General features: G+C 41.5%; 1 protein-coding gene across 6 annotated transcripts in view; it reads right to left on the bottom strand.

Annotated features, from left to right (window-relative positions):
- The window catches only part of prkcz (protein kinase C, zeta), a 431,548-nt gene that overhangs the window by 214,258 nt on the left and 204,910 nt on the right, over nucleotides 1–12,380 (bottom strand). For 5 of the 6 annotated variants that reach the window (XM_087980378.1, XM_087980381.1, XM_087980380.1 and 2 more), the window contains one exon: nucleotides 8,956–9,087. In XM_087980378.1, the coding sequence (XP_087836504.1) occupies nucleotides 8,956–9,087 (132 nt within the window). The remainder of the gene's footprint in view (nucleotides 1–8,955; nucleotides 9,088–12,380) is intronic. The other variant, XM_087980379.1, reaches the window with a different exon arrangement.

The following is a 12,380-nucleotide window of genomic DNA, read 5'->3' as shown; positions in this document are numbered from 1 at the left end:
CCTCCCCTATCAGCTTTCCGTAGAGACCACTCCCTCCGCGACTCCCTTGTCAGATCCACACCCCCCACCGACCCAACCTCCACTCCCGGCACCTTCCCTTGCAACCGCAGGAGGTGCAACACTTGCGCCCACACCTCCCCCCCTCACTTCTCTCCAAGGCCCCAAAGGAAACTTCCACATCCGCCACAGATTCACCTGCACCTTCACCCACATCATCTACTGCATCCGCTGCAGCCAGTGTGGCCTCCTCTATATTGGGGAGACAGGCCGCCTACTTGCGGAGCGATTCAGAGAGCACCTCTGGGCCACCCGGACGAACCAACCCAACCACCCTGTAGCACAGCATTTCAACTCCCCCTCCCACTCCACCAAGGATATGCAGGTCATTGGACTCATCCACCGCCAAACCACAACAACGCGACGGTCGGAGGAGGAGCGTCTTATCTTCCGACTGGGAACCCTCCAACCACAGGGGATGAACTTGGACGTGAAGTCCAAGTCCAGTTTCTTCATACCCCCTCCCCCCACCTTGTCTCAGCCGAATCCCTCCAGCCCGGCACCGCCTTCCTGACCTGCAGTCTTCTTCTTGACCTCTCCGCCTCCATCCTACTCCGACCTATCACCCTCACCTTGACCTCTTTCCACCTATCACATTTCCAACGCCCCTCCTCCAAGTCCCTCCTCCCTACCTTTTATCTTCTCCTGCTGAACACTCTCTGCTCATTCCTGAAGAAGGGCCTGTGCCCGAAACGTCGAATCTCCTGTTCCCTGGATGCTGCCTGACCTGCTGTGCTGTTCCAGCAATAAAGTTTCAACTTATGCCCGAAACGTCAATTCTCCTGCTCTTTGGATGCCGCCTGAGCTGCTGCGCTTTTCCAGCAACACATTTTTCAGACAGATGAAGGTGCCTGCTGTTCAAATGGCTACCCCTCAGTCAAACCAATGAAAGGAAGCAGAATTGATGCAGTCAAACAGCAACAAAGCAATGTTCACCAAAATGAGCAAGATGTGCAGGACCTGTGAGTGGCCAAATCAATTCACAGACAGAAGGAAATGCCCCACATCTGGGTAAATCTGCAGTGCTTATAAACAGGACAATAAGTATAGAACAAAAGTAGAACTTGACAGGGAAGTCACCAGAGCAACAGTACAAAAGAAACCAAAACATCTAATTGAACATGTTGTAGGCATCACAGATATAGGGACCATACAATTGCAGGGATTGGCCAGATGCAACAGTTTCAAGAGAAAATAAATTCACACGATTATTCAAGTTGGGAAGGTGGTGGAAAATTAGCCCATAACAATAAATTTCAAAGAGAAGACAGATAATGGATTGTAGAATAACATCATCCTGTTCAGACTATGCCCCCAGAGGACCTTTCTTGCAAATTGAAGAAAACAGTTATCTGAGGAAAGGTGTTCTGAAAGGAAGGAGGATGTGGAAGTGCTGGTATTGGACTGGGGTGGACAAAGTTAAAAATCTTTCAACACCATATTAGTACGTCATCAGTACAATATTATTTAGGGGAAACAGTCTTGACAACTAGGAATAACCCAAATCAGATGTGCCCACAAAGGAAACAGATGCTACTGCTATCCAGGAGTTGAGCAGTTGTGAAGAGCTGCAGGCTAACAGCTGAAATAAATGACACTTGGGTCTAAAGAGTACATCAACCAAAAACAGAAACAGAAAATTTACCCAGAATATTTAAGTGAATGGTTTGATGTTTTGACAATTTTGAATATCACATCATTACTGACCCAGAAATGAAATGAGTGACTCATTTGACATATAATGTACCTATAGAACTAAAAAGAAAGCTCTACAAAGAGCTTTAAAAGATGGAGGAAAAGGTAATCTCCAGAATGACAAAGCCTACAGCTTGGGTAAATTCCATCACAGCGAGAGTGAAACCAAATGGGTGACTAAGAATTTGCTTGGATTGCATAGAACATAATTCTAACGCTGGAAGAGATCACACCAGCACTGGTTTTCAGCATGCTTGGTGCCAGAAACAGCTGCTGCAATGTGAAATGAAACACAAAATCTTCACTTCACAACATTTAATACTATTTGGACAGTTCAAGTTCCTGCATCTATCACTTGACCTTGAAGTAGAATGCATTCTAGCAGCAAGGAGATGAGGCACACAAGGGAAGCAACAGAGCTTCAGCCTAGCAGATGGTGTCCAGATATCATGGTGCGGACAAAAAAGATCAAGACAATCATCTACAAGTCATAGCGAGAACCAGAGTGACAAATGCATTCTTTGGAACGGTGTACACACTGGATGGCATAAAAGGTCAAATCATAGAAGAATTATGACTACTTTTGGAATGGAAACTCCAAGAGATAAGAGCAAGTTGAGAAATTTTCTAGGCTTGATCAAATATATGGATCCCTTTATACTGCATATATCTGAACACACCACAAAACTGTGGGAGCTGATGAGAGATGATGTCCAGCACTGGTGTCCAGTGCCTCATAACAGAAGTTTCATGAAACTCAAAACGAATAATTTAAGTCTGTCATATATGCCAGAAAGAAATCTACACTCTCAAAGTAGCTGCTTCTCTGAAAGGACCAGGATCAGCAGCCCTAGTGCACAAAGGAAAGCCCACAACATTAACATCCAACAGACAACCTCAGCTGTGATGAGATATGCCATAGAAAGAACCTGTTTAGCAGTTGTCATGGACCAAACCAGAACCCCAAACCCCAAATATGTAAGGAGATAATTTACACCCTAACTTTTATTTTGATTTAAAGACAAGTGTAAGGTGCTATGTTCCAGACGTGATTTGATTAGTCCACCACCAGCCTTTAATCAAACATACTTTATTCTTATGACAGTTAAAGTACAAAAAACTTGGCATAACTTTAACATTATTGAAACACTTAACAAGATAATGTATTAGTTAACCACTAACCATCAACTGCTCCAATATAGGCAGCATCTCACAAACATACTCTTGCCAAGGCAACCTACCAAAACAGTTCAGGTTCTCATATGCAGCCTCTCTTCAGTCCAACAGAACAAAATACTGAAAGAAACAGTCTACATCTTTATATTTCTAAGGGGAAGATTCTAGCAGCAGAGAACTGAAGCTGTTAACTTAGCAGTAGTTAAACCTTCTCACTAACTAAAAGCAAAACTCAAAACCTTGCTGGATCTGAGAGATCCCTCATCCCGCCCACTGATGCTAATTTTGTCGAATTTGAAGAAGAAAACCGAGGGATATCCCCAAGCTGTTAATCAAGTGCCTGTCCGGTGCAGACACTCTGGTACTACTGTGGCAGCACCTCTCTCCAAGAGAGATAGCATAAAACACATGCCCCTTGGGCACAGTAGTGTCACTTAAATCGTGTATGGATGAGAGAAGTTCCATACATATTTCCATGGCAGAAGGTTAACAGTGGACAGTTATCACCCTCTACTGAAGCAAATCTACAAAAAGAACCAATATAAAGCACCAGCAAAACTACAGAAGAACTTCAGGCTTCAAAATTATGACCACTCTGAAACAGAAGCCAGGGGGAGATGAAATGCGAGAAAAAGACCATCTTTGTTGTTAAAAAAATGAGATAGATGATGTATAAAAGTTCAAAACCTAGTGAATATAATGCCAACAATATAAAATCAAATTAGACAACTCCAGCAAAGACAATGAATTACAGACCCTCTGAGCAAGTGATCTACGAATGGCTGGTAAGATACAGCAAGTACAGACAGAAATTTGACAGTAGTTGTCGATGTGAGATGACATCTCACTGGAAGCTGGTATTCTGCTAGCTTGATCTACAATTACACCGATTATAGAACAATCACACCAAAAACCATGCAGGACAAACCTCTCCAAAAGACACAAGATGACCACATGGAATGGAGAAGCGGACTGGATATGCAAATACAAAGGCATGGAAAACATGCTGTCCAGATTCAATATATGCGAGAAGTAGAGAAACACACTGAAGGAAAAGATGATTGCAAATAAAGGACCACAAGACTGTGGGAGATGATTTATTCACATAAAGCAAGAATGGTAGCTCTTATTTGCAGGCCACTGCTCAAGGTTAATTTTTAACCAGGTGAAAGACTTGAGAGATATGACAATCTAAGCAGCCCAAGTTCTGTTTAATAAGCAAGGAATTGTTAAAAAATATTAATGTGAAATAATAGCACCCAGTTTCACATCTAAAGAATTTAAGAAATGCATTATGGGCTCAACCTCATCACTCCGGAACACAGACTTTACATAAAGACATATGCAGATGATCCAAAGAACTCTTGCAAAATGTTGAGGGACAGAGAAAGACTGAAAGCTAGCCTTATTGCTACTGTAAGCCACACCTTCCAAGGCCAAGATGGAGCCACCTGCAGAGTTGCTGAATGGAAGAAAATAAGTCTAAACTTCCAAGCAATAAACATCCTCCAAGAGACCAGGAGGAAGTGAGACAGCAAAACACTGAAGCACAAGAAAGAAAAAGTCAGCATTTTAATAAATGCCCAACTGGATTGTTTAAAGATTAAACTGAACATGTGCAGGAACCAATCATGAAAACTTAGAGTCCAGCAAAAGTTACTGCTGAAGTTGATACCTCAAGATCATGCATCATGGAGACTGAAACCAAGCAGCAAATGAGGAGAAATGGAGTTCATAGTCAACCTAAACTGGAACTGGAAAAGCATAAAAAGTTCATCAAAACTGAACATCACTAACCAGTGAGACAAAATTAGCAACAGAAAACATAAGTTAATCGTGGTGCTGGGAAAGGATAGCAGGAGAATCAACATTTTGGGCAAAAGCCCTTCATCACGAATTCTTGAGGATTTCTCATTCCTGATGAAGGGCTTTTGCCTGAAATGTCAATTTGTCTGCTCCTCGGATGCTGCCTGACCTGCTGTGCTTTTCCAGCACCACACACTTGGCTGACCTCCAACATCTGCAGTTCTCACTTTTGCATAACAGAAAACATGACTCTAGCAATGCACAACATAGCTGTAGTGATCGGAGTGACGTCAGCCTCCTCTAATTCTGAGACGCTATCAGTTTCAGTCAGCAGTTCGAGAACTAGAAGAATCAGTATCGGGATTTTGACATGATTAGGACGACTGGCAAAGGCACATGATTTTGATTTAACCTGAAGAGAAATGCTGAGACATCAACTGGACTTGAAACAGACATTTCAAGTGGCTTTGTCATTAGAAAACATGGCAAGTGAAGCACACGAGGTACAGGGTATCCCGACAGAAGTGGATACCCTCGCAAGCTGACTGAGCCTGGGGAAGACCACTTGAGTGAAGGGAATCGCATTGGTCCACTCAGGACATATCCTGAACAGAGGGACTCTAGGTCAGCCCACAGCAAAACCTCAAAACAAAGCCAAGCCTCAGCCGAACACTTAAAATGTTCTTCAGGATTTGGGCTGGCAGGCCATGATTGTTGTTGCTGATATTCAGACTCAAGACAGCAAACAAAAAAAGTTCCACTAGATCTAAATCGAGTAAGAGAACACATAGGCCACCATCCAGGAGAGTGCACACCATAGAAAGTCCACCTACTGCTGATGTGGAACAGTTAAACTGTTAGCAACATCCAGACCAGAACCAAAGTATTGACTGAAATCCACCAGGGTCATCCTGGGGTTTCCAAAATGAAGATCTGGTGCGCAGTTACGTTTGGTGGCTAGGACTGGATGCTGACATAGCTGTGCACTGCCCCACCAATGCAGAGTGCCAACAAGAACAAATATTACCACCAGTAGCTCCCCCACATTCACGGGAATAGCAGGGTAAACCCTGAACTCAGTTACACATCAACTATGCCGGTCCTTTCTTGGGCTGTATGTTCTTAATTATTGTGGATGCCCATTCGAAATGGTTCGATGTGCTTTCATCAAGCAGTGGAATGATGACTGAAAAGCTATGAGCATCTTTTGCAATACATGGATTCTCGGAGGTGTTGGTCACAGACAATGGGCCATTGTTTACCAGCAGGGAATTCATGTATTTCCTAAAGTCAAATAGTATTTGATATTAAAGGATAGCTCCATACCATCCATCGTCCAATGGTCTTGAGGAAAGAGCAGTACAAACCTTGAAGGCTGGCTTAAAGAACAGCTACTGCTTCACTCAATAGCAAACTGTCCAGATTTCCTATTTGATTGTAGGACCATTCCTCATGCAACAACAAGGTTGTTAATGGGGAGAAACCTCCACATAAGCGCAGACAAAGGACACAAGATTCCTCTAAGAAAGGAAGGCAATTTACTTCAGGAGATGAAGTTTGGTGTCAAAACCATGAGAATGGCCCTCCTCATGGGTGACAGGCATGGTCGAAGTCAGGTCAGGTCCCATGACATAAAAGTTTTTTTTTGGAGCAGAAGAGGCGGTCCTGAACAAGAACATGGGCCACATGAAAGCTGCAACCTTCCAAATTGGACAGGAGCAAAACATACTTGGCCTCTCAGAACATCTGGCAAGGCTGTCAGAATCCACAAGACCCCCCCATCTGTCTAGCAGCAAAGGAACCACTGAGGATGAAATGGACATAGATGTCACAGCCTTGTCACTGCTATTGCCTGAAGGTAATGATCAATTTCTTCCGAGATGCTCCAGAGATAGACCATAGTCCAATGCACACCTGTGTCCAAGGCAGAGTTGGAGGAACTAGATCTGGTGTGAAAATGCCCCAGAAGATGTTACAGGAGAAAGAACAGGCCTACATCCCAGGACTTAGAGCAGAGGGATGTCCTGAATGTAATGAGGTTAGTGGATGAATAGCTTACAATGAGTTACCTGATTGGATCAGATTAACAGTCTCAATCAGGGAGTGCTGGCTGACAGATAATGAACAGGAGTTTCGAGGGTTCTATTTACTGTAGGGGCCAACTATGAGGTAGCTGTGTCAGTGTCTCGTACTATGCACGTGTAAATCAAGGGAGACTTGATGATGGGATACCAGCCTTTGTGGAGTTATTTCATTGTATGTGCAATATGCTTACTCACCACTGAGAACAACAAAGGCCAAATCTAGGTGACATCTTACTAGCCAGATAACATTTTTAGAACAGACACCATAAAAGGTTATAAAGAGGAACTTAATTTATTTTGAAATATTATTTAGTTTATAAAGACAAATGACTTGAACAGATTAGGGATAGGGGAATTATATTTTGGAAGAAAGAGGGTGTTATATATTCTTGCATTGTTTATCAATAGCAAGGAACTAATTAGCTAGGAGCCAATTGGACATTTAAGTGTTCCAGTCGGCAATAGCCAAGGTTACTCTGGATATTCAGATACTGAGTCAGATGTTTCAACCCAGGCAGCATTCTCAAATAACTCCATTTCTCAAGCCTGAAGTTTGACTATTTCAACCATATGGAAACCAAAAGACATCTAGACATATAACACTTAGTGATATTACTGTTGCACAAATAGTTTTGCTGAACAGTTTCAGTTTTTAAATCTCAAAATATCATTTCTGAATACTTCATTTGGGGGAAAAAAAACAAGCAACAGATGGACATAAAGTGACAACTCAAAAAGGATAATCTTTCATTCCAGGTTCCAGTGCAGTATTTGCATGTTTAAATGGTGACACAGTTCTATATACTTCCGATATGTTCCTTGTAGAAGTAATTTTCCAAATGTTATGTTTTTCCAAATACATTTAGACACTTATTTAGGCAGATGAAATTAATTACCGTGACATACGTTCCACAATTAAGAAACAATTTTAACTTATTGGTGCAAATTAAAATTATAAATCCAAGATGCACATTTTTATTTATTAAATACGTTATTCATCTGTTATAAGCCTATGCCCCCTCAAAAAAATAAATTCCTCCTCATTTCCATTACGAATGAGAAAATATTTGTTTTGAAATCTTATCCTAGACATCCCCCATGAGGAAAAACACCCTTTCAGCATCATGTCAAACTCCTCAGAGTGATGTTTTATAACAACACTTCCCATTCTCTAAATGCCAATGGAGCACAGGCCCAACAGTTCAGTTTGAAATTGAAATAAACTAAATGCATCAAATAAAGTAGGAATCAATACTGTAGAAAAGCAACCAAATTTTTAATTAGTGGAGATAGGTTGAACAATACAATTTCAGTACTTAACATTTGTGGTTTAGTTGTTATTAAGCTTGTTTTAAATTGCTAACTTACTAAAGTTGTTAAATACATCTGATAGGAAGTGTATTATTACAGTTTACCAAAGAACAGCATGAAACATTAGTGTAACAATATTCTAGGTGTTAAATGAGGAATTATTCATGCAGTTATACTTTTAACAATTATGCAAACACATTCTGACATAGTTAAACTGGAGCCAGATACTACCCAAGAATTGAAACAGTCCTAAATCATCCTCTTTGATATCAATACATATCAATGGACAGCGAACAGGAGTGGAAAATAGTTATGCTCCTGAGCCCAAACACATGAAGGCCAACTGTAACAGGACAGTTGCTGCTTGATTGGAACAGACCAACTCAGAAGAATCGGAAGTCTGAACTTGGAATCTTTCTGTCCTTCATGGCTTAGTGACATAGTGCATTCATTACCAAGTTATCACAGCTTAATTTTCTGCCAGAACATTTAAACAGGTTCCAATTGACGCAGAGCTTCCCATTACTCTTTGAATTGATATGTTTTGATTCAAGTTTCATAGAAGCAACTACATTGGCTTAACTACTCAAAAGGAAAGATGGAGAGAATTTAAAACTCCAAAAGAATACATTGTTTTGTCATTCAGTCGTGGAATAGTGCAACACTTACAAATGTTATCTAAGTGATAGTCAGTCTGCAGCTTTGGGATATCTCTTTTCTTTGAATTTCAGTAGTGCATTTGTAAAACCAAGGTAGGAAGATAATGAAGAACAGAGTCGGCACAAACAACATCAATATCTTTGGTACAGAGATATGCGCTACTTACCATATGCCTTTGGCACGTCACAGGAACAAGTTTGTGACAGCGCTTATGGACCAACAACTTGCAGTTGATACACTTGTAGCCCTGCCTGCCTAGACTCCATATCCTTTCACTGCAGTGTCCACAGTAAGCCTTCTGTGAAGAAGAGCACAATTAGCATACATTGTTAGTATTTTTCCCACAACGTACCCACTTGAGACAAGCATGCCAGTTCTTTACAAATAAGCACGAATGCAAGAGATTGTCAAGTCAAGTTCAATCACACAGTAGAGTTGAATGGAAAACTGAGCCAAGGCAAGGTGGTGCTAGGGTGCTGGGACAATATAGAATGAACAGGATTTTTTTTCAAAATAATGGATGTCCCATTTATATTAAAGTGAGATGGGCTGGTAGTGGGAAAGTATTGCAAAGGCCCAGGTTAAAGACATAGGTTCATGGGTTCGAATCCTTTTACAATAACTGGTGGAATTTGAATTCAATTAATGGATAAATTAAATTAATGAAATTGAATTAATTGATAAAACGTATTGAAATTGAAAACTAGTTTGATGCTGCACAAATTCACTTGATTCACTGAAAGCCTTTTAGGGAAGGTAATCTGTTGTCTCACCCTGGATTCATAGAAATGTGATTGGCTTTTGAATTGCTCCAGCAGTCCACTCAGTTGTATCAAATAATTATTTAAAAGCGAAAAAGGAACAAAACTAGATGGACTATGTGCTACCAAATTAGATACCAGAAGTGATAACTGTCAATGCCAAACTGGCAACTCTGCAAAATCCTCCTTTCTACCATTTCAGACTCTTGTTCCAAATTGGGACAGCTGTCCCACAACCTGACATTATCCAGAAGGTCTGATTCTGAGAGTTTAACTATGTCTCGGACATCACCATCATCAATTCTGGTAATGTCCTGTCATACTGGCAGACAGTCTGTAGGGAACTGCCCTTGAATACTTTAATATTGACACAAGGCATACGAACATGTGAAGAAGCAGGAGTCAGCAATTTGGCCTGAGTTGGCTCCACCAGTTATCTCAGAGTACAACAGGATCTTGACCAGATGGGTGGCCAATGGAGTTTAACTTAGACAAATACGAGGTGCTGCATTTTGGAAAAGCAAGTCCGAGCAGGACTGATACACTTAATGGTGAGGTCCTGGGGAGTGTTGCTGAACAAAGATCTTGGAGTGCAGGTTCCTAATTCCTTGAAAGTAGTTTTGCAGTTTGATAGGATAGTGAAGGCAGCGTTTGGCATGCTTTCCTTTATCAGAGTATTGAGTATATGAGTTGGGAGGCCATGTTGTGGCTCTCCAGGACATTGGTTAGGCCACTTTTGGAATACTGTGTGCAACATCAGAAGGATGTTGTAAGACATGAAAGGGTTCAGAAAGATTTACAAAGATGTTGCCAGGGTTGGAGGATTTGAGCTGCAGGGAGAGGTTGAATAGGCTGGTGCTCTTTTCCCTGGAACATTGGAGGCTGAGGGGTGACATTATAGAGGTTTATAAAATCATGAGGGGCATAGATAGGATAAATAGACAAGGTATTTTCCCTGGGTTGGGAGAGTCCAGAACTGGGTGGCATAGGTTTAGGGTGAGAAGGGAAAGATATAAAATTGACCAAAGGGGCAACCCTTTCACACAGAGGGTTGAGTGTGTGTGGAATGAGTTGCCAGAGGAAGTGGTAGAGGCTGATACAATTATGGCATTTAAAAGGCATCTGGATGGGTATATGAATAGCAAGGGTTTAGAGGGATTTGGGCCAAATAGGGCTAGATTCGGGTAGGATATCTTGTCAGCATGGACAAATTGGACTGAAGGGTCTGTTTCCATGCTGTACATCTCCATAACTCTACAACCCTGAATTCGGATTTTAACCTCAACTCTATATTTCTGCAAATCCCCAAAAACATCTTTCATCCCTTTGGTTCACAAGAATCAATCCATCTTTCCCTTAAAAATATTTAAAGATCCTGTAACTATTGCCTTTTGGAGAAGGGAATTCCAAAGACTCTCAATATGTTTTTCTTAAAAAAAAGACTTCATCGTCTGTTTTAAATGTGCATCACGCATACTAAACTATAACTTCTATTTCCAGGTTCTTCCACAAGAGGAAACTTGTCAAGTTCCCTCAGGATCTTGGAGAAAGTGAGGACTGCAGATGCTGGAGATCAGAGCTGAAAAATGTGTTGCTAGAAAAGTGCAGGTCAGGCAGCATCCAAGGAGCAGGAGAATCGACGTTTCAGGCATAAGCCCTTCTTCAGGAATTCCCTCAGCTCCCTCAGGATCTTGTATGTTTTAATCAAATCATCTGACTCTAAGCTCCAGAGGGTACAGGCTAAGCTTTTCTCAAAGGTAACCCACTCATTTCAGGTATTAGCTGAGTAAACTTTCTCTGAACTGCTATCAAGGCATAACCGTCCTTCCTGAAGTCCAGTGACCAGTACTGCTCTCAAGTATTGAGATGCAGTCTCACCATGGCGCTGTATAATGGAATCGTAATCTTCTAACATTTGCATTCAATTTCGCCTCACAATAAACCATAACATTTCATTAGTTTTCCTCATTATTTGCTGTACCAGCACAACCTTCTGTGCTTTATGCAATTCGACACCCAGACCCCTCTGCATCTCAAGAGCTCTGCAATATCTCACAATTTATATATTGTTTTTACATTCATTACAGCACACAGACTTTTTTACATTACACGACATGAGGTGTCATGGTAACAAGTTAAATATAGACAAACAAGCCTCCTACTGATTATAACCTATTGCCTTTCTTCAGATGAATGATTCAGTATTGAGGAATAAGTACTACTCAAGTTGAACAATAATTGAAGGTGGCAAGGGCAAATAATATACTTTAGATTGGGGACTTGAATGTCCAATATCCATAAGTGTGGCTCAGAAGCACTACATCTGACTGAGCTGGCCAAGTTCTGAAAGATATTTTTTGCAAGGTTTGTAGCTCAGGTTGAGGTTTAGGGTGTAGCTTTGCTCGCTGAGCTGTAGGTTTGATATCCAGACGTTTCATTACCTGGCTAGGTAACATCATTAGTGGCGACCTCCAAGTGAAGCGAAGCTGTTGTCTCCTGCTTTCTATTTATAGGTTTGTCCTGGATGGGGTTCCTGGGGTTTGTGGTGATGTCACTTCCTGTTCGTTTTCTGAGTGGTTGATAGATGGTATCTAGATCTGTGTGTTTGTTTATGGCATTGTGGTTGGAGTGCCAGGCCTCTAGGAATTCTCTGGCATGACTTTGCTTAGCTTGTCCCAGGATAGATGTGTTGTCCCAGTCGAAATGGTGGGTTTTTTCCATCAATCTGTAGGGCTACGAGGGAGAGAGGGTCATGTCTTTTTGTGGCTAGCTGGTGTTCGTGTATCCTGGTGGCTAACTTTCTTCCTTTTTGCCCTACGTAGTGTTTGTG

This window comes from Chiloscyllium plagiosum, unplaced genomic scaffold (assembly GCF_037043375.1).
Source record: "Chiloscyllium plagiosum isolate Xiang-an unplaced genomic scaffold, Cpla_swu_hap1 HiC_scaffold_37, whole genome shotgun sequence".
Lineage (NCBI taxonomy): Eukaryota > Metazoa > Chordata > Chondrichthyes > Orectolobiformes > Hemiscylliidae > Chiloscyllium > Chiloscyllium plagiosum.
Note: the sequence above shows the minus strand (reverse complement) of the source record. Positions and strands in the feature narration are given on the sequence as shown.